A 22561-nucleotide genomic window follows, 5' to 3' on the forward strand; every position below is an offset into this window, starting at 1 on the left:
TTTTTATTCTTTTTAGTCCAAGTTACATCATTTCCACTTTTAAGGGATTACCCAGAATGTAAACGCAGTGAAGTGATGGCAGTCGTGCTGGTTTCTAATTTGACAAGGATAGGAGGAAAAGAAAGTGACAATTTCCACAAAGGATTAGAGCTACGACTTCCTTTCTCAAAGCATCTCACATGACATAGTGGTTTTCAATGTAATTCTTGTGAATACTCCACACTGTACTGTATCTAGCACAACAGGTTACCAAGCCACAGCAGAGTCTGAAACAAACAACTCCATCCTAAACACCTCCAAATATATTAGATGATACGCTCCAAGTTCTGTCAGTATCAGGTTGAGGCCCCAGGCTACTGTAGGACCAGTATTCTTGCATTTTGTGTTCTGTACACAGATGCTCTAAGTACTGTTACAGAGGATAAATCCAAACCAAGGTGAAGCATTGAGGAAACGTGAGAAAGAAAAGTACAGCAGTAAAAAAGGAACAAAAGCAAACCCTTCTTAGAACAGAGCACCCCTTCACAAACAGCTCTTGCTTCTTCACAAATAATGCATGTGATTTCCATTTGAACAACCAAAAGCTTCAGCACATGTGATTTTTTTCTCCAAATTTGGTGCCCAGTGTTTATCTGATTGCCAGAGATTTCATTTTCATGGTCCGATTGCCTATGAGCCAAGGTTTATCACTGCTGCTTTTGTGCCCATTTACTCAGGTTCACTTGGCATTTGTCTTACTGTGCCTGAAAGAGTCACACTGAGCAGCTCTGTCACACTCTGTTTCTCTTAAAAGCAAACCCAGGCTAAGAGTACCTGCTACCCATGCCCTCGGAACTGCCTACAATTTTTTTTTGAGGATCAAACAGCTGCACTGAAATGTAAACAGCTCAAAGACACTGTAAAGCTTAACAGAAATTCCACTCGAAGCTTCAGGAGCATCACCACCATCAATGAAATAATTTTAATAAGAAGATACCAAAGCATTCTATGGAAGCAGTGCAGCTGAGCACTCAAAACTGCTGCTGACCCAGGCAAGCGTTTAACTTAGTGTCCTGCATTACTGCCACTACAACTTTTGATGCTTTAAGTTAACCAATGCATAAGAAGAGAAGAAAAAACCAACACACGCAAACAATCCTGCAATAAACAGTTACTGAAGCCACAGGTATCATTTGTTCTTTATAATACAATTCTCACAGCCTAGTTTTTCCTAGGAAAGAAAAACAATGCAATTTTCAAATATTTTAACAGCTATTCAGGCCCTCTGTAGTGCTGGTTCACGATCCACAGACTACCATCTCTCCTTAAAACGCTTTATATGCCTTCCTGCCTAGGTCTGAGGAGAAAATGGGACAAGAATAAAAATCTGACAAGTTGGAGCAACTGATCTTCATAGGCCATAAATTCAAAGTCTGCTTACAGTGCAGAACAGTATTTCAAATCCAAAAAACACCACAGAAACAGAAGCTTTCAATGAAGGTAAAAAGTATTTGCTTTTTAATATGCACTTCAGTCACAGTATCTGTTTCGAGATCATTACACTACGTAACATTTTCATTGGATTCTCAGAGTTTTTTACAAGAGCCTGTCTATACACCAAAGGAACAGGTACTAAAGGATCACAAAGAAAAGCCAGTGAACAACATTCTTTCCATTAATCTTTATCAGTGCTTTCACAACTTACTGTTTTTAAAAATGCAAAAGCCATCACAGTAAGTAAATGAGGATATACATTTCAACAGTTACCTGATGCTGGTAGCAAAACACAAACAATCTAAGAACACCATTCAAATTATTTTATAAACTCTAGATTTAGGCCAATTTCAGTGTCCCACATCACACTGGAAAAAAAAAAATCTTTGAGGAAAAGCAATCATTTATGGTAATTTCTATTAATAGAACAGAATACATTAAAAGAGAGCAGCTGTTGATCAGAACATAGTGAAATGAAGGCAGACCTGGTGTGCTAGTGGAATTTTAGTTGAAAGCTGAATCTATTTAAAGACATTATTCAAGTCAAAACTCAAAAACTTGAGGGTAAGAAATAGCTGCTGAAGTGTTAACTCTGCAGGTTACACAACACATACTCATTCTTTTTGCTGTAACTATTTGCAAGGCTGCAGCACCGAGATTTCTCCTTCGGCAATAAATTATTTACTATGATACAGTGTACAGAACAACGCTCAAACATTTCCTGAAGACTCCAAAGACAGACATATTGCAAAAGTCCACATCTCTGAAAACGAGAAATGGAGACAACGGCCTCCTTGCATCTTCATTAGCTAGACCGCTTCTCCTCTTTGGCAGCAGAGGCTTCTTTGGGAGTAGCTTCCAAATCTTTGCTTGACTTCTCATTTTCTTCATTTTCATCCTCTTGAGGGTAAAGATCTGGGTATTTTTGCATGCATTCCTGCATGGCACGGAATTGGTCCACACAGTCTGATCCCTTTATTTCTTCTGTGCTATAGTGGAAACAAGAAAAGGCTGACTTGAACTGTTCCCCACAGGGACCACTAGCCATTCCACCCAGACACGGGCAATTCCAATTGATATCTCCATTGGGCAATATCAATCCTGAACAAACAAGAGAGAAGAAAAGTTAAGCGCTCCTTCCAAAGATTGATTTCCTTCAGTGAAAGCTGCTAGGTTGAAGGTCTAAACTGAAGCACTAGCAATGGCATTGGTTCTGTACCTTCAAGGGTGCTAAACACCTTTTGCTTCCTGGCCAGTGTGTTTCTCTCTCTGACCTGTACGATCTTTCACTGGGCAGAAGTGAGATTAAAAACGACTGTACTGAGAAGAGGGAATATCTAGTCCAGTTCATCATGGCATCTTTAGATACCTAGAGGAAAAGCAGAACTTTGAGACAGGGAATTGCATGGCTGGTGCCAGATTCCCAATTGCCAAGGATGACATAAAGCAGAAAGATGTTGATCATTCAATGTAGAAGTAGTATGACTTGCTTTGTAAACTAGTTGGAAGTCCTACATTCCTCTTCACTAATAGCAACCGGTCATTTTAAACAGTCACTTTTCTAATACTTCAAAAATATTACAAATTTAAGAATAAACTTAAAATTATTCCTTTTAGAACCATAATTGCCTTGGAAGCATGCAAATTTTAGCAATATAAGCTACATAGAAACAATACATTCTTGTTTATCACATAAGAGAATGGTTTTGCACCTATGTGATCACTGAAATAGTATCAGTTTCACATCTTATATGCAGAGAAACCATGCTTTAAAAAAAAAAAAACAACCAAAAAATGCAGTTGAAAAAGGCAAACATTTCCACACTGGTCAGTGTGGCAGAATGCATGCTTCAATGAGGTAGTGCATCAGCTAGCTTAGAACACAATTAACAGCGAAACAGATTACATTCATCACAGTCCCTAAACTATTTTTAATTAAAATTGAATTCAAACTACTGTCAAATGCAGTCTGAACCACACTGATCTAGTGGGTTATAATGTACTTGACCCTGTGCTTAGGTAAGAAAAAACAACCCTGTTTCCATTATAGCAGATCAAGGCTTGTGTTAGCAATGATTGCTGACATCACACAACCATATCTGTCTTAGCTCATGGAATCTACTAGTATCATGGGATGTCAACATCTGTCTTTGTACTTGCTGTAGTGAAGTCCCACTTTTGTTCTAAGAAAAGTTTCTTCCTTGTTATATGACAAGCATTCTAATAAAAAGCTTGTCTGCCAATGATTCACAGTGTAAGGTGACAGACACACAGGAAGCAGGATTGAAAGGGACATCATCAGGCAAAGCCAGCCCTGCACATCTGATCATTCCTCAAGTTTCCTTAGATGAAGCAAAAGCCTGAATTCTTTTATGGCATAAATCAATATTCTTTCCCAGAGGTGGCTGTTCTGTGTAATGCACAGCAGAAAAGATGAAAAAAGTAATTCTAGTTAAATGATGCCACGGAAGTTGAACATTGTAAACCTAAGTCTTCTATCCAAAGTAGAAGCTATATTAGAAAAGTCTGCATGTTACCTTATGTACTGCAAAGCCCTTTCCTATTTTCTTTTAAATAAAAAAAAACCTGAGCCAAAGCTTCTGTACTTCAACATGTTTCAGTGTTTTGCCCATGTCTCCTACCCACAAATTTCACTCCCAATTCGATGCAGCTGCATTCTATGTCAATTGTTTCTCTGCTGTGATCTGATGCATTGTAGCCCAAAATTATTCAAGTGAGTTTTCAGAGAACACTTAAAACATGATAGTAACTCACCACATGCCAAGACACACACAAAACTCCCCCCACAAATATCTAAAAGAACACAACTCAAACTTTTAAACTGTATTTAAACAGTGTTTACAGACTTTCACATTTTGAATCACAGATATTTTCACACTGTAAGGTGTTTCTGACATAACTAGCTTCTGGCTTTCTGTTTCCTTCCCTGCTCTACAGTTTAGGAAGTGATCTAAGATTCTGTAAATACAGGTTTGCTAGGGAAAAAAAAAAAACCACCCTCACTGCCTCTCCTCAGTATGGCCTTTCCACATCCAGCAGCATACACATAAGAGGAATCAGTTAATATGGCATTTAAACAAGGAGAAGGCGTCTCTTAATCTTAGCTAGCTTATTACCCAAATATATGGCACAAGACAATACACTTGTGGTATTTGTACAATCAGAAAAAGAATAATTTCATAGAATGGTTTAGGTTGGAAGGGATATCAAAGATCCTCTAGTTCCACCCCCTTGCCATGGACAGGGATACCTTCCACTAGCCCAGGGTGCCCAATGCCCCATCCAACCTGGCTTTGAACCCTGCCAGGAATCCAGGGGCAGCTACAGCTTCTCTGGGCACCCTGTGTTGGGTCCTCCTCACCCTAGGAGGATGAATTTTTTCCTAGTATCCAATATGAATGTTCTTAACCTGAAGGAGGGGACATTTATTACCTCCTGCCCTATCACTACCTGCCCTTGTACACAGTCCTTCTCCAACTTTTGGGGCAGAGATCATGAGATAGAAGAAAGAGAATCCCCTCTTTAGAGGTACCAAGAGAATTGTCTTCTATGCTCACATTCTAAGCATTTGTAGTATGTCTCTCTATTATGCTGGATTTGAGCCAAGTACCTTCCCTTTTCTCTTAAAAGGAAGTGTGAAAACAGATGCCCAGTCACAGGATCAATACGTATCCACATATTGCTGCTAGACACCTTTTACTATCAGAATATTATCACCAGAGACCACGAATGTAGGGAGGGAAGACAGGTGAACTGTAAACAGCCCCATACAACATCAATGCAGAATGCATTCACAACTTTACTTAGCTAAACAGCAAGCTACGTTGTTTAGCTGTACACCACACACAGTGACTTAACAGTTGAGTGAATAATAAAAGCTCCAATGTTTTACATGTTCTCCAGATGCAGGATCCACAAAAACTATCTTTCTTTGCTTTACTTTACTCTCCATTTTTTTAGAGGAAACAGACAGCTACAGGCCACAGAAAAGGAATGGGGAGCTCAATTTCATGTTCTGATCGTTAGAGACTGTGAACTCTTCAGTTAAGAAACTGGTAACAGATTTTAAATTTGCCTGAGACAGGAGTTAAAAAAATCTGATTTTGTTTTACTTCCACACAGCATACTCACAGGAGTAAACACTTAAAAATGAGCTCTGCTCAGACACTATTTTCCACCTAAGAAAGAATTACTTTACACAACTCATTTGTACGTCCCATCTTCCATCCTGGTCAAGGCAGTAACAGATATAATTGTTTTTAACCATCTTTCTGAAATTGAAATTCTATCACCATTTCTATCATTTGGGTCATTACAAAACTGAATGGACTCATGACTGCTGACAAGCAAAACCTTTATATATATATATATCTACTGATTACATCCAGTCATAATGAAGCCAAGATATGCAAGTAAACACAAAGTCATTCTAACACAAATCTATGTATGAAAAGTTATTTCGGTGACCGAGGAAGATACAGTTCCAATTAACCTGCAGACCCTACCAGTAACAAAGCCACCCTGTGCGCTCCAGCTGCTGAACTGTGCTCAAATGCTGCCCTCTAAAGGTCGCTGAGCCACTCGCATAACCTTTTCTTTCTAATATATATTTTTTTTTCAAAGGTGAAGAATTTACTTCAATCTCAGCTGAACTGAAAGCAATGAGATCACTTCACAAAGTGAAGGGGCTAAAAGGCCTGTAAGCATGAAGGCTATTAGGAAAGAAACCCAAACGCACAGAGGTCGATGACTCTTTATTAACCTAGGGCAGCAAGTATCTGATCACTATAAGATTATTTCATTTACTCATTAGGAACAACTTAAAACATGCTCTGTGCAATTATTAGAAGCCTTGATCTCAGAAATACTCTGAGCTCTTAAATTTCTGTTTGCAGGTTACATCTACTTAATGTAAGAGCTGTAATTGTCACTGAAAACTTTAAATTACACCTTCACTGGAAACAGAGTTAATTTGAGTTTACCTGTGTTCTGGTTTTGGATGGAATAGTATGGGGCTGTGTTTTGGATTTATGCTGAAAACAGTGCTGGTAACACAGGGATGTTTTCATTACTGCTACAGCCAAGGGCTGTTCTGCTCCTCACACCACCCCACCAGCAAGTAGTCTGGGGGTGCACAAGGAGCTGGGAAGGGACACAGCTGGGACAGCTGACCCCAATGACCAAAGGGGTATTCCATACCATATGATGTCATGCTCAGCATAGAAAGCTGGGGGAAGTGGTGAATTAATTCCTTGGTTTGCTTTGCTTGCATACATGGGTTTTGCCTTACTTTTACCTCAACTCATGAGATTTTCTCATTTTCACTCTTGTGATTCTTTCCCCCATCCCACCAAGAGGAAGGGAATGAGCAATCTGCTCCGTGGAGCTTAGCTGCCAACTGGAGCAAAACCATAACACCTATCACGTGCCACTGGAAGATATTACTACTAGTTATTGATTATATTGCTACTAGTGTAGTACAGGATTAGCAAGGTAGAATTTGTATTAAACCAGATATTGAGACTGCCAAATTAGGCAACTTCTGCTACACAGGCCAGTAAGCAACTCACACCAGTGACAGCGGTACGTAACTCACTTCACCTTCTCTAAAAACTGCACTTTGCCATTTAAAATCGTGAAGAAACAACTATAATTTTCACTGGTTAAGTTTTAACTTTAATAAAAGGAAAGGAAGGTTTTTCATGGATATCTCTGGCTACTAACTGAAACTAAGCCTTCAAGTAACATATTGGAACAGGCCACTTTGAAAGATCATTAGAAGCATACAAAAGCCCCACCAAGAGGAAAACACGTTATTTGTGACGTCCTGTTTATCTACTAAATAACCACCTGCCCATAGTCTTTAAACATTTATTACTAATTTCTTCCTACTTCATACAATGGGTTTGTTCGTTAGGTTTTTTAAGATTGATAGAATGTGATGTGCTTGCTGCATCACTCCTCACTTCCACCTATTACTAACCTTGTTCTTCATAAGGATCATCTGGGTCGTCTGCAACCAGCTCAGCACTGCTTGGTGTCTCGTGGTCCTCCTTGGTTGCAAATATAATTCTGTCTTTTCCTACCATATAGGAAACAACAAGCAAAATTTCAGAGAAAGCTGAGACAGGAGTTAGTTACAAAGCTGCTGAACACCACAAGATAATGAGATGTTAAACATGTTAATAGTGAATGCATTCTGTTGAACTTCTTAATCACCTTCAATTAGAACAGTTGTTGCTCCAGAGGAACACACACACACACAAGTGAAATTCTATTCTTCTAAAGTTACAGTTTTCACAGCAACATACTGTTGCAGATCACTGAACTGTGAATTTAAAAAGCTGTTTTATAACGGGCTCAATCTACTGTTACCAGGACTCACACAGATGAGTTAGACAAAAAAAAAAAACAACAAAAAAATGAACTGTGAAAGAAAAACTAAATTGAATTACAGGAAAGAGTTCAGTAGGAAAATTATTAATAAGAATACTCTCTATTAAAGACTGGTGTAATATTTTACAGTAATTATCTGAATTAAATAATGAAGAGCTTCATAACAGTGTAGAACCAACTATATTGAAAAGGTGCAGTGAACATTACCAAGGGCAGAATAACAACAGTGTCCTTTCTACCCCTGATTTAAGAAAAGTTATATAGAGTTGGAAGAAGGCTTGCCTGGAAACAGGAGTAGTTTTCTCAGGACTTGTAAAACTATAAGAAACACTGAAGCAGACACAAGCAGAAAACAAAACCCCAGCTAACTGATCAGAACACAAAACTCTGTATTGATCGAGGGGAAAAAATGGGTAAGTTCCTCAAAAACATCCTTTCATTCTCCAAATTCATAAAGGCCACTAAAGTGACTCAGCATATTAGAAATTAATATCTTCTTGCCCCTCAATGTGACCTCAACTAGCAGATGTTTTAGCAACTCCCTCTACCCTGCAAGCAATGCGCATTTAACCGCGCCAGAGACAGACACACAACTAAAGCCTTTATAAGGGGAGAGCTTTCTGTCAGCTCTGCGTTGTACTCCAGCAAACTTTGCAATGCACAACGCCCGGCCGTTTCTTTTACGTAAGAGCCTAGAAACACAGGAACTCTCACCCTGCCACCGTGATTTGCTAAGATGCCATATCACAGCCTGCAGACCTTGCAGAGCTTCAAGGTGTCAAATAAAGACATAACACAAAGAGGTCCGCACCTCACCAGTTTACAAGAGACATTCTGTGTGCCAAAGTTTATAAAGCGGCATTAAGAACTACCGAACGGCTTTTCCACCCAGTTCGGAACTTTATGAAGGAGGGAAGGGAGGAATACATCCTCCGGGATAGGGAGCGGCCATGTCTGCTAACACCACAACGCCTTGTACCGGGACAGGAACATAAGGCTCGCAGGCTGCCCACCTGTCCCCCGGCCACCCGAGCTGAGCCGCTCGGAATTCCCGCCCTGCGGGAGGACACCGTTCCGCGCCGCGGCGGGAGGTGCCCGCACGCCTCAGCCACGCCGCAGCGGAGCCCGGGGAGCTGAAGTCACAGCCGGGAGGTGCGCACACGCCCAGCTCTGGCCGTTCACCGTGGGTGTTTGAATCGCCACACGCGCGCCGGCACTCCCTACCTGCCGCCGGGACGCGCGTCCCCCGCAGCGCCTCGCCCCGGGGCGCAGCCGGGAGCCGGCACCCACCGGCCATCACCGGCGGCGGCCCCCGCAGCGCAGGCCGGCCCACCGAGCGGCGGAGGCCCTAAGCGCCCTCTCCCGCCTCTTGGCCAACCGCCCCGCCGCGGCTTCCCGCCCACCACGAGGAGAAAGGTCTGAGGAGAGAGCCAAGGCAGCCCTTCCCCCGCCGCACGGCCACAGGCGGCTTCGCGCCTCTTTTCCCACCCCCCGGCTGCACCTTCCCTCCCCGAGCTGCGGTGGGCGCGCGGCCGCCCCCCGGCGAGCCCGCTCGTCCCGTCCTGGCGGCGTGACATTGGGATGACACCCGTGCGCACCTTCCTGCCGGCAGTAGGACATGGCGGAGCCGTCCGGTGCTATCCCCCGCAGCGCGCGCTGACTGAACCCCGCCGGCACCCCGCCGCCCCCTCCGCACGGCCTCCGCCACCGCCGCAGCAACGGGCAGCGGCGCGCCGCTCCACGCTATGACCTCCCGCCTCCGGAAGCGCCTTCCCTGCCCGCCGGCGACCGCTGACGCACCTCCTGCCGACCGCGACCCGAGGGAGGGAACAACCAGATCCGCCACGCTCGGCCTCATCGCTGGACTACATCTCCCAGCGTGCCCCGCGCTCGGGGTGTGTGTGTGTGTGGGGGGGGGTCATTTCCCCGGCGGGAACTACGTGTCCCGGCATGCATCGCGGCGGCCCGGGTGGGGAGCGGCGGAGGCGGGAGGGCCGGGTGAGCCCGGAGGCGGGGGACAAGGCGCGGCTCTTGCGGTGGTTCCTGTGGTCTTTCTGGTGTGGTGCCCGGCGAGTGCAAGAATCTCAAGATGTCGAGGAACGTAAGTGCTGCTGGGGCCGGTCCTGCCGTAACTCTACGCTGTGCGGGGCGGCCGCTCCCCAGGGTGGTCTGTCTGAGACGGGAGGCCCCGCGTAGCGCCTGGGGTGGCGGAGGGGCCGCTGCCTCATCCCGCCTGGCACCTCGGGATGAGCACGAGAGAAGCCTCGTCTCCTGCCTTGGCTCCCTGTGCTAATGTGAAGTTACTTCTTGGCTCCTCCTCGCAGCCAGCAGCTACAGCTAAACCCCATAGCTTTTGTGCTTTAATGTGGCGCTGGCTAGGGCAGCAGTAGCAATTTTGCTTTAAGCTATCTCTGTTGCTCTAGAAGCAATTATTTTTACCACTGGTGAGGTGAAATGTAACTTGTTATTTATAGCTATGTTTTAGTTAGTCTGGAATTCAGGACTATTACTCAATTTGTCATGGCCTGAATGCAGGGTGTGGACACCAAATAGGGAATGTAGAGGCAGGCTGAAGAAAGCTTGAACTGAACCACTATAAGAGCAATTATTTTTTTCTATTAGTCTTGAGTTTTATTTATTGACACTGTTTCTGGTATCTGAAGTGTGGCATTTAATAAACGTGGAAAAGTTTTGATCCAGGTGTTACTCTGTAGAGCAGCAGTACTAATGAAGCTGAAAGACTTATTTTGAAAGAGAATGCCTTTGACTGTCACACCAATATTGCATTTTTTGTTTATCTCCAACAGTTCTCTGACACAGGCAGCAGAAAAGAACATGTTAAAATCACAAGTGAGCCTAAACCAGGGTTCCTGGAGAGGCTCAGCGAGACTTCTGGGGGCATGTTGATGGGACTCGTGGCATTTCTTCTGTCTTTCTACCTTCTTTTTACCAATGAAGTAAGTGAAATATTGTTATTGTTAATACATAGCTTTAAAATATCACAGCTGAGGTGGTGGTCAACTAGTTTTGCACTTATAGGCTTGCTAAAACGATCGTGTTAAAGCTTTATTCATCAGTAAGAAGAGGATATTATGATTTGGAGAATCTGGTGCTTATCCTTGGAATATAACAGGATAGTAAAATCACTGAGCCATGAGACAGTGGCAGTGTGTGATGAGAGACAAGATCCAAAACCTGTGAGCTGATTCAGAAGCAGGCTGTAGCATTACTGTAAGAGGGTTGCACAAGTCCGCCCCATTCCAGTCTTATCTCTTTTCTTGGGATAACACAAGGTCCTCAGTTTTAGTGTTGTTACAATTGTCTTAAAGCAATTCATACTGCATGTTTCAAAATTGAGAGTGTTAATTATTCAAAATGTTATTTTATGTTTTTTTTAGCCTTGAGGTGAAATATATAAGGGTTCCTTGTGGTCTTCAGATAACCTGTCTGCTAACCTTTTTCACAAAATACTACTGCACCATTAATTCTCCACAACTTGATTTTGCTGTTCGTGATTGCAGGGACGAGCTTTAAGGACAGCCAGATCTCTGGATGAGGGCCTTTCTCTTGTGGTCCCTCTCGATACCATCCACAGTGTGTCTCAACAGAATGAAGGGAGTCTGGTGCACTTAGCTGGCTCTCTGAGTACCTCTAAGGTAAATAAAGTAGTATCTGGAAGATATGAGTATATCAAGCTTGGAGGGAGGGAAGAGTCTTTGCCAATTATGATTATCTTTGATATCCAGGGAGAAGACACATAGCTTCTCTGCACTCATGCAAGTATTGCTGGCAAACACCCAAGTTTTGGGTCTTGGGTCAGAATCAGGGAGATGCTGTATAGCCTTGGTCTCCCTACTCCCAAGTAACATGCTATGTGTAGCTGTGTTTACCCTCCCACTGCCTTTGGTGGAGAAGTTTGGTTACCCTTTGTATAGGGAACCTGTTGTATATTGATGGTATTGTAACGTGGTACAGAGTCTCTGCAAGTTCTGGCTCTTCAGTAGCAAGAGCTGTGGTCAGCCTGCATTGCAGAAGGTAAAACAGCACAGTAGCTTTCAGCAAAATAAAAGATCCCCCTGGTGTAAACACTTTAACATGTGTATTATTAGCCAGCGTTGCCAATTTTATTCTTCGCTATGGCAATAATTTTTGATTAGGAGTCTTTAGGTCAGAGTTATGAGTGATGTAAGGTGACACTCCTTTTTGACTTTGCTACCATTTATTCTGTATTCAGTTGTGTGTGATGTAGTGCTATGCACAGTGAGGTATGTAAATGGATTTGATGGTAAAGGTTTGGTGGTTTGAGTTTGTGAAGTACAGCATTTGTACTGACTTGCATTTTCTTTCATTTTTAAACAGCCTTTGTTTGATCCCAGCTATGGACTCTCTATCCAGGCTGTCAAACTGAAGCGTAACGTGGAAATGTACCAATGGGTAGAATATGAAGAGTCAACGTAAGTAAAAGATAGCTTTAAGAGTTGTTGTATTAACAGAATCCCATTGCATTTTTTTTCTCTCCCCCGCTCCCAAAGGAAAAATTCCAACAAGTCTTTATAGCAGGAGAATTCTAGAGCTCTTGGGGTTTTTTTAGCACTTCAATTTACGGGGAGATGTCAGGTTTTGTATATGGTCAATGCTGCAGAATTTGCATATGATAAAATTTGCATAGCATCCAAGGCCTTTTATCAATTATTTTCACTTCCTGATTCTGTATATGTTCATGTGAGGTTTCTTGGCCTCTGTGCTGCATCTGTGGTGTCTTGTTTTCACTATTGTTGTCTGATGCTGGCCCACCTCAGACCCTGTTTTCTGTCCTATTGTCAACAGAATTCAAAGGTATTCACTGATTTATGAAACGTAATAGAAAAAACCACCCCACTTGTGTTTTTCCCAAATACTCAGTTGATTTCTGTCTTTTCTAATTTTCCTAAAACTTTTTTTATATATTGATGTACTTTCTGCCCATCAGGATTTCTGTAACTCCACCCCCAGAGTACTCTCTGCTTGCTAGTTGATTAGGAGAATCAAAACCATTGTCTCAAAAAATTCAGGACCAAGTATTTTAAAAATAAAATTTTGTAATCCTTTTTTTCTCTGCATCTGTTGGGCCTTTCCTGCTGCCATTCTCTAGAATATGGTCATGGACCCTCAAGCCAATTTTTTTCTTATCCTCAAAAGGATTGCCTGGTTGAAACCTACAGCCTAAGATGCACTGGAATATGTCAAAGCAATTAAAACCCCCCTATTGTATCCAATTGAATTTAGAAATGAGATTCTTTTCTCAGACTTGTTGACACTTGAAATTTCCTGGTATGTGACTGTGATGGAAGTCTCTTATTTTCTTTGGTACTTCATATGTGTCCAAATGGAAGTACTTAATTAAACCAGTATATTTTTAGAGTACTCAGCTGCTCATCCTTAGTAATCAAAACCCAACATTAATTTCTAGCTGTGGAAGCAACCTGAAAATTTTAGTTGCTTGAGAGACACCCCAGTTAGTTACATTGGGCAGTACTGCAGCCTAGGTACCTTTTCAAGGGGATTTACATAACTGCAATGAGATGTTAGCTACTCTGCTAACAGTTGCAAGTGAAAATAAAAATATTTGTGTTATAATATTTCCACTGGCAGGATTATAAAAGTTACTAGCCATCATGTAGGTCTGACTCCACAGAACTTACATTCCAAATGTCTTTTGTGTCATATAAAAAAAAAAGTTTGTTAGAGGTTGTGAAGGTGTGAAAAACAACATTTCATTTTTAACATGGTTATAGTGCAGCATCTCTAAAAGACTGGTTGATTTAGGTCAGCTTGTCTCGATTATTCCACATAGATCTAGTCAACACCTCCTTGTTGGCAGCATGGGAATAAAAGGGTTATGGCTGCTTAGCATTTGTGTGCAGTTTTCTACTTGTAAAAAGAATCTATGACTTCAGACTAAGTACTTCAGAGAAGAGTTAGTTTACTTGTAAAGATAAGTTTGTGTTGCCAATGAGCTGTCTGCATTTTTTGTAAAGCGCATTCTGCCCTGAGCAGGGGTGTGTGTACACTGTTTTGGTTCTCATCCCACACCTTTTCTCTGCAGGGAATATGAAGAGAATGGTGAGATTAAGAAGGAGACAAAGTATTCCTACAGTAAGTTGATCAGCAGAAAGTCCCTTTTCTTTTATGAATGTGACTTTGGGCTTTTACCTGTGTGTATTTTGATATTTCTTTGAGAAACTGTATTTTCTTCTTGGGGAAGAAAGAAAAGGAATGTGAAGAAATAAGCAAAAATTCTGTTTCCTAAACAAGTGGCAGGACCTGCCTTTCTTGAGGTAGCTGAGATGAAAGGAGGTGTGCTGTTAGCAAGCAGTGACCACAGAAAGTCTTGTCTTGACACTCCTAGAGGTTCAGGCAGCATCCCGAGATAGGACCTATAAGGTCCTCAGTGACTGGAGATGGGCAGAGGTGGGAGTGTGTTCTAAGTCACACCCCAGATGACTCTTTAGAAGTGGAGTATGTGGGCATATGTCGGGCTTGAGCAGAAGAGAATAGACAGGGAAGAACAATGTAGCTCTGGCCTGTAAAACAGCCTTTTGTGAGTCTGTTTAAGTGTTGAAACCAAGCAGTGAAAATCATTAGTGCCTTCTGATGTGTGCTGTGACTTTTGCCAAATGCTTTTTTGGCAGTAGCAGAACTAGAGGTTTATTCTGAACTAGCCAGTGGCAGAAAAATACTCTGAGTCATTGTGTATCTGGACATTGGTCTCTGTGCCTCGTTTATCTCTGACTGAAGCACGTGGATGTTTAATGTGGGTGTACAGTAGTTTCTGGGTGTGATCATAAAAATAATCCCAGTGAAGCATGAGACCCTGCAGCATGGATTTAAGTATCAGTAGAGACTATCACATACATACTTTGATGTAAACACTGTTACTCCAAGTGTAACTTAAAACTGATTTTTTGATTGAAATGTGTCTTCAGTAACTTAAGATCTGGGGCAATTTTTCTGTTTTCTCCTCAATCCTCCTAACGTTTTCTTTAGATACTGAATGGAAATCAGAAGTTGTGAACAGCAGAAACTTTGATCGAGAAATTGGACACAAAAACCCAAGGTAATGTGCCATCTAGCCCAGTCCCTCTAAATTCTGTCACTGTATCTGATCAAAGGTGAAGGCTTAATGCCTAATCTTTGTGACACAACAAAGTAGATGGAAACTGTTGATCTTTTGGTGGTTGTGAGAACTAATGCATGGAGAGATTAGAGAGCAGTTCAGAACTGCCTGGTGGAACCAGAATTAAGCTCTCCATTAGTAATGGCTGGAAGTCAGGCTATTATTATATTACTTCTGGACCATGTGGTCTCTATGTAGGAGAACTTGAATGGGTTCCTTTCTGACTGTTACTGTCTATTAGTGCAGTCTATTAGTAATTCTTTCCTCTATTGCAAGATTAGAATAGCAGTATCCCAGGAGCTTGTCATACCACTTCTGTGTTGCTTTTTTAAGCTAGCTTGCATGACCTCACAGGCTTATTTGTGGCAATCACCTATATAGAATTTGTTTCATATACCTCACCTGCAGCATTTTAGCTACATTACAGTGTGCCATTTTTAATGCTAAGTTTTAGCTTGCTCATCATTCCAGAGGACCTGTTTGGTTCCTTAGGATGCAGGCTGACATCTGGCAAAAAACATGATGTGTGAGTGAAAAAACATCTGGAGCGATAGTAGTACTAGGATTTCAATAAAATTTTTAACTTTGCAAAATCTCTAGTTACTTTGGTTTGGTTCTGTGGGCTCTTGCAAATACAGTGTCATTTATTTGGAAGTACTACTTCAGGGTAGAAAGTGAAGATCTGTGTGGTTTTGATACAGGTCCTAACTACCAGACCTGTATAGCTGAGAGATAATGGACAAAGGATGCACAGATGAAACCCCTTCTTTGTCTTGCTTCCCCATGCACGCATTTTGTTAATGAAAATTCTCCAAGTGTTCCCCAGTAAATGCAAATCTCCAGTTGAGAGTAAAAAACTCCATTTCAGCCCAGTTCAGTACAGAAAAAAACAGTGAAATCCTATAGTGTGAACGGAAGGTCAGGCCAGGGGATGAGATAGTTATATCTTGTCTTTGCTTGTTTTAATGGCTCCAACACTATGAAGTCTGGATAGTTTCTTGATGGATTTGGTTTTGCATTGTAACAGCCATTTAGCTCTTGGGATTTCTCATGTTTGGCCCTTTATGTGCTGCAAATAGACATACTGCAAATCAAGAGTTTGATCATGATTCTGGAACTAATCAGGCTGTCTCTCTCCCTCAGTGCCATGGCTGTGGAGTCCTTCACTGCCGTTTCTCCTAACGTCCAGGTTGGCAGCTTTGTTCTTTCCTCGGGTAAGGATTGCTTTGTACTCTGTCTGCTGTTGCATCAGCAGTGGACTTTGGTTCTTTCCACAATGACAGTCATTTCGAATGACGATCAGGAAGCCAGCCAGCAAATTGGCTGTTCAAGTTAGACACAGAACCTGAGCTTGTTTCTTTGTTCTGCTTAGGTCTTGTGGATAAAATTGATGACTTCAAGCAGTTGAGCTTGTCAAACCTTGAGGATCCACATGCTGATGTTACCCGAGGAGGAGATTACTTTTACCACAGTGAGAACCCCAGACGTCCAGAAGTAAGATGAGAAAGATATACCAGAGCAGCAATTACTATTATGGGAAAAAGAAAGTTGAAGCATGTCCCATTTCTGTTTAAATAATGTAGAAATTGGAGTCCAGACCATCACATAGGATGGCGTGCTTAGTACATCCCTTAAGAATGAGTGCTTCTCTTGCAGGAACCTTCTGGTTCTGCTGCTTTGTCTTCAGTTTTCTTGAGTCTGTCATACTTTTAAATGGAAGACATGGGCTGGTGGATGGGAGGTGGGTTCTACCTCTGCCTTATACTGAACAGAGTACAATGAAGTAGTTGTTGGCAGCTTGTGCAGCCTGCCCTCCTCTGCCAAAAGATGAAATGATAAGGGATGGATATAGGATCTCATTGGTGTTAAAGTGCCCCTGCAGCTAAATCAGAATGGGTATTGCAAAACAGCATTTGGGCTGTCCTGTTGTGGCTATCAGCTAGGCCTGGAAAAAGTACAGCTTGGAAATCATTCTGGGTATCCTCTGGCTTGACATAAACATTCAGGAAAAGTGTTGATACATAAGGAATGTTTCCATGCAGAGTTGTCTTTCCTGTGATTCTCCTTTGTAAAGAGATCATTTTGAACTTCCAATATTCTCCTCTTTGTAGGTAGGAGACCTTCGTGTCTCATTCTTCTATGCAGGTCTGAGTGGAGATGACCCCCATTTGGGCTCTGCTGATAAGGTGGGTCTTCAGCTGTTTCTGTGTTTTGCAAACTCTGTTCCCAACTCAGTAACTCTGTTCCTAACTCAGTAAAATATGTTTCTCTTTATTCCAAGGTGACTGTGGTTGCTCGCCAGCGAGGCAATCAGCTAGTTGCATATCATACCAAGTCTGGAGAAGTCCTGCAGATTCTGTACCCTGGGGATCTCTCTGTGGAGGTGAGATACCACACTGTACTAGAGAAGCATTAATACTGGAGATGGTAGTGCAGAAGCAGCAAGGGAGTAAGCTCTCATTCTTCTTCAGACCTGCTCAAGAAGAGGAGATGCTGGATGGAAACATTGGCTTTTCTCTCTCCTTTTTCTAGGACAACACGTTTTAGCCTGTGTTCGCCCTCTGGATTTCTGCATGTTCTTTATGTTGCAGCATAATGCTGTGTTTCACCTGTGAGCTGTGCATAATTTGGCTGTAGCTATTCCTGATGTTTTATTTTAAAAAGGAACTGTGGCTAAGGCACTGTCTTCTTTTTTCTAAAGTCTCCTTGTGTTGCTGCTAAACATCCTTTGCTTTAAAGGCTGTTTCTGTGCCTTCTCATTTTCCTTTTATTTGCTCTTCAGTAGTTTCCCACTTACACATACAAACATGTGCTTTTGAAAAGGTCGTATGTAAAACCAGTAAAAATCAGGTTTTAATTAAACAAACTGTAGGAACTGTTCTCTCTCCAGCTCCTAATAACAGGAGTTTAGGCTTGTTTGAAATGTTTATTGCTATTCTGGCTGAGAAAGAACCTTCAGGCAGAACATTATGCTCCAATAAATTCTGCATGCTCCAGCAATTTAGTGATTCATTTACTCCTTTTAGTAGGTTTGTTTCCATTAATGATTGTTTTATGCCCTGCTGCAAAAATCCCAGATGTCAGGAATTTACAGGAGCTCCCAAAAGCAGTTAAAGAGGCCTTTGTTTTGAGTTCAAAGAGAGTAGCGGTAGAATCAGCTCTCTGCTGCAAGCTCTGAATCTTCATTAGACAGAATTTTAGTTCACTGGAAATTAACTCACTACAAATTAATAATTTGTAGAGTACTTGCTTACAAGTAGTCAGTCAGTCATAGGTGTCTTGTCCCACTAAGTGCTTTATTATGTCTTAGCCATCCTTGTCTATGTTTTTACAGAGTCAGAGGTGTGCACAACCCATTTTGAGAAGATCTTATTTGGAATTCTTGCAAATAGCTTTGCTTTGCCTGATGCAATATACACATACCTGTTACCTTCCTGCATACTGCCAGAGTTCCTTCATACACCTTTCCTTTAGCCATCAGCGGATACTGTTGCCTTTTCTCTCTTCTTCCAAGTATAGTGAAGTCAGATCATTATTCTTTATTACATTTACTTGCTTGCATCTTATTTTCCACAGTAATGTTGATGAACCATTTACAGCAAAACCTGGTTTCTGCTTGTGGTTCCAACGTGCTGAATGGTGCTTGTTTAGCTGTCTTAATGTAGAAAAATGCTGCTTTCCCTTGTGCTGCACTTAGAAATCTGTTGTGCTGCACAGCAACACGGTGCAAAGAGATGCTGCAGAGTGAGCTGCAAAATCTCTTCTAGGAGAGAATTTGTACTCTTAAAATGCTGTCAGCTCTGATTTGTTCATATCAAGAGGATATGAAAATAAATTCAGAAACAGGCTGCATATATTGGTGTTTGTTTTCAGGAAGTGTTTCAGAAAGAGCATGAGAGTAACACCATGAAGACCTGGGCCCTCCGTGCAGCAGGCTGGCTGGCAATGTTTGTAGGCATCAGCCTAATGACCAGAATCTTTTACACTTTGGGTAAGCTTTTTACAAAAAAGTAAAATGATTTAGAAACAGGATCATAATCCCTAGAGAGGGTGCTCTTGCTCACATGTGCTATTAATTAATTTGGAGGTCAGGAGGAGTTGCATTGGATTTGATCTGAAAGTCACTGTAGGCAACTGCAGGTAAACGGGAACCCAGAACCAGATGGTTACTTTATGAACAAAAAACCCCCAAACCAACCCTCCAGACAAACAAATAAACAAAAAACCCCCCCACCAAACATCTAGTGCTGGTCTTGGAAGTTCCCAGCCCAGGGCCTACCGAAATCAGAAGCTGAAGCCCACGTTGGGCTGGTTCTTTCAAGTCTATTCATGGTGCTGCAATCCAGTTACTTTTTATACCCACACACAAGTGGTCCTCAACAGGTCTGCATTAGTAGTTGTATAGTAACATGTCTGTCTGGTTATTCTATGCCTCTGTGAACACACAGCAAAAAAAAAAAAAAGTTCTTTGTTTATCCTTTTCGCGTAGGAAAATGTTGGAATAAAACGTAAAGAAAAGCAGGATGATGCCTCCAACTTGTATAAACTTCAGACATCAAAGCTATCGTTTGCTTTGTAGTGGTGCACTCTTTTTTTTGTTTTTCTTCACCCCCGTTCCCCCCATTTCCTTACCCATAGAGATGCTACTGCCAAATTTACTGTTGCCAGAAATTACTTTTTTTGCATTTTGTATCAGTTGCTGTGGACTGGTTCCATAGCTGCAAGGCAATCAGTCCACTCTGCCTCTCCAGCTTTGGACAAGACTTCAGACTTAATTTTAGGCTACTTTCTGAAGAGATGAGGACACCATTGTTGTCTTTGTTTATCCGTTGCTGGATTATTGAATGTCTTGGGGATGTTCTCTGAAATGCCTTATCCAGTGCTCTTAATGAGTAATTCGAGCCTGTCATTTTGACTGCAATAGTTAGTGTGCAAACCCAACACAGGGATAAGACTCTTCCTTTTAAATTATCATCTTGTCAACTGCTTTATCCTGTGTTTCTTTTTGCAGTGGACTGGTTTCCTGTTGTGAGAGATCTGGTTAACATCGGATTAAAAGCATTTGCCTTCTGCGTGGCCAGCTCGCTGTCGCTCCTGACTATCGCAGTCGGCTGGCTCTTCTACCGCCCCCTCTGGGCGCTGCTGATCGGGCTGCTCTCCGTGGTTCCAATCGTGGTGGCGAAGTCCCGTGTTCCGCCGAAGAAGCAGCAGTGAGGAGGAACCGGTGGGTTTTTGCGCTGAATCCTGGTTAGAAACTTCCCAAGCGCGTCTCTGTCCCGATTACTGCAGCATGCTTACAGCCTATCACAGTTGAGCAGTGGGCACCAAGAATTGGGGAGGGGGCTTGAGTGTTTCTTGTGACACATTCATTATCTGTGAAAGATCTGACCATAGGGTGTTGGTAGGAAGCCAGTGCCATGGACTCTGGGGAAATCACAGCGTGTTTGCATTGATTCTGAGTCAGTAAACAAGCAGATTTGTTCCTCTTCCCACTTACTGATTCCCCCTGATGGTGGGGCACCTTGTGTCTCATGGAGAAGGTGCCGCCTTTATCACATGGTCCGTGATGAGATGGCCTCAGGAAACACGTGTGTGCACCTGTCAAACCCTGCCTCTTCCTCTGCATGGTCACAGACACTTCTTCAGCTGATCCGTTTGGAAGTGTACGTGTTCAAAGGGAAAACACAACTTGGTTCAATTTTCACACAATACTTATGTAAAATGAATGCTTTCTGGACTGAGGATTTTCAAAGTTACTTGAAATCAAGAGTGCCCAGGTTAGCAGTGCTCTGAGGTAGGGACGACTTGGCAGAAAACATCTATTTCCTGCAACGTTTTACAATCTGAAGTTGCTCTTGGTTAAGCATCCACAGTGGGAGCGTGGACACATAATTGTTTCAAAAATTTAACTTCAAATTGCACTTATCTAAGGGGCCACTCAGAGGCCATGAACCTTTACAAACAGAACCTGCTGCCTTGGAACAAAATTAACTTTTACAATTGAATGTATATTCTTTAAAATATCCAGGGGTTGTTCTGCTGTGTATACTTTCTTTCTTGAATTTCACTTTGTAAGGACAGTGGATGTACTCCATGAAATTAAGTAGCGACATTTTTACCCTCTTAGATTCCATAAACTTTAGTAGCCTAAATCTTGAGGTTTATATCATGTTAGAGGAGTTCCTTCTTGTAGTGTTGGGGTGGCTCATGTTTACGTATAACCAGTACTTGAGATTAGAAACTGTCTTGTACTGTTTTTAAGGCTGTAGACTACAGTGTGTTTTTTCTGTAAGAATACACAATTAAGTACAAAAATAATGTCTTCATTTATGAAATCGTTATGACCATGAGGAGAACTCTGCTCCCCATACCAAAGGAACTTGAACATAAACAGAAGCAAATGTTTGCTGCAAATGGTACTGAAGTAGTTTTGAGTTAAATGTCTTGAGAAGTAGTAATTACTTTGTCAGCTGCATTTCGTCTTATTCTCCTGGTGTTTGTTGTCAGCTCAGTTTCCTGTCTCAGTGGGGAAGCACAGGTGGTGTCATGCACACAGCTGGCAGGTGCCAACGGTGCTGCACAGTCTTTCTGCTGCAACTTCTGCTCCATCAGTTATGAATTGCACTCTGCTAGGGACAAGAGCGGGTATGGGGCTGCTGTTTTACCAACGATGTGGGAACTAACCAGCATCACTGTTCTGGAGGATACAATTTTTCTACAGCATTGCTGAGCTTTTGTATATTTAATAAAAGACCCTTTTCAAAAGGTTGGTGTGTAGGCTTCTTTTTTTTTCACATGGAAGTGCTGTGTATTTCGTGCCCAGGTACATGGAGTATTAGTTTGTGGCTTCCACATGAACTAGTTTTCTGTTGTTGGTTGAGATAAATGGGCAGTCAGGTTTTGTTTAGCCTGCAATGTTTTCCCATTTGGAGAAGCAAGTTCCCAGTGCCAGCACAGCTGCTCCCCTGGTCTGGGCATTGAAAGACAAATTCCAGCCTACCCTAAACACGGTTTTACTCGCCATTACTGATCACCGTAGCGACTTCCATGGGCCATGTACTGATCTTTCCATCAGCTTCCCTCTCTGCTGTGGTCTCCCTTGAAGTAGATTCACTCTTTGTCTCTTCAGCTTAGGAGAGCTGGCTGCCTATATAGCCAAGCAGCAGGACCCTGCCAGCTGAAGATGTTCTGGATGAGACCAGACGAGTCCAGATGTGTCACTAGACTTGTAACTTTGTGTACCTGTGCCACATCCTGAGTCAGGGCACAGGAATCCCTTTGGCACATCTAGTACCAGCTCCCATTTTAAACAGATGAAAAAACAGCAGATGCCAGCAGGAGCTGGAGGTGAGCCCTCATGTCTGAGGCCCTCATCTCACGGGGTATTCTGCATGTGGGCACCATGACAAACAGCAGGAACTACTGGGCCCTCTGCAGTTTTACTGGCTTGTGCAAGATTCAGAACTTTTGAAGGCTTACATAGTGGTCATACTGAGCCTCCAACTTAGGTTGGTC

At 42.4% G+C, this 22561-nt stretch overlaps 2 protein-coding genes across 2 annotated transcripts; one reads left to right on the forward strand and one right to left on the reverse strand.

Moving 5' to 3' along the window:
* Positions 1-1474: 1474 nt before the first annotated feature.
* Positions 1475-9551, reverse strand: CHCHD4 (coiled-coil-helix-coiled-coil-helix domain containing 4). Its single transcript, XM_084269748.1, has 3 exons — positions 9489-9551; positions 7478-7576; positions 1475-2574 (listed from the first exon to the last, which is right to left on the reverse strand). Exons 1-3 carry the CDS (start codon positions 9508-9510, stop codon positions 2279-2281), a joined length of 417 nt encoding a protein of 138 aa, XP_084125874.1. The 5' UTR covers positions 9511-9551; the 3' UTR covers positions 1475-2278.
* Positions 9552-9840: 289 nt separating this feature from the next.
* TMEM43 (transmembrane protein 43) lies at positions 9841-21810 on the forward strand (the record flags this gene model as incomplete). Its single annotated transcript, XM_084269562.1, has 13 exons — positions 9841-9991; positions 10645-10847; positions 11412-11546; positions 12250-12344; positions 13976-14025; positions 14917-14986; positions 16190-16260; positions 16419-16540; positions 17158-17232; positions 17328-17429; positions 18920-19037; positions 20058-20270; positions 21680-21810. The coding sequence occupies 12 exons, from the start codon at positions 9841-9843 to the stop codon at positions 20258-20260; spliced, it is 1395 nt and encodes a 464-aa protein (XP_084125688.1). The 3' UTR covers positions 20261-20270; positions 21680-21810.
* Between the last annotated feature and the right edge of the window lie 751 nt (positions 21811-22561).

Source organism: Gallinula chloropus (assembly GCF_964237585.1).
Source record: "Gallinula chloropus genome assembly, chromosome: 12".
In the NCBI taxonomy this organism is placed as follows: domain Eukaryota; kingdom Metazoa; phylum Chordata; class Aves; order Gruiformes; family Rallidae; genus Gallinula; species Gallinula chloropus.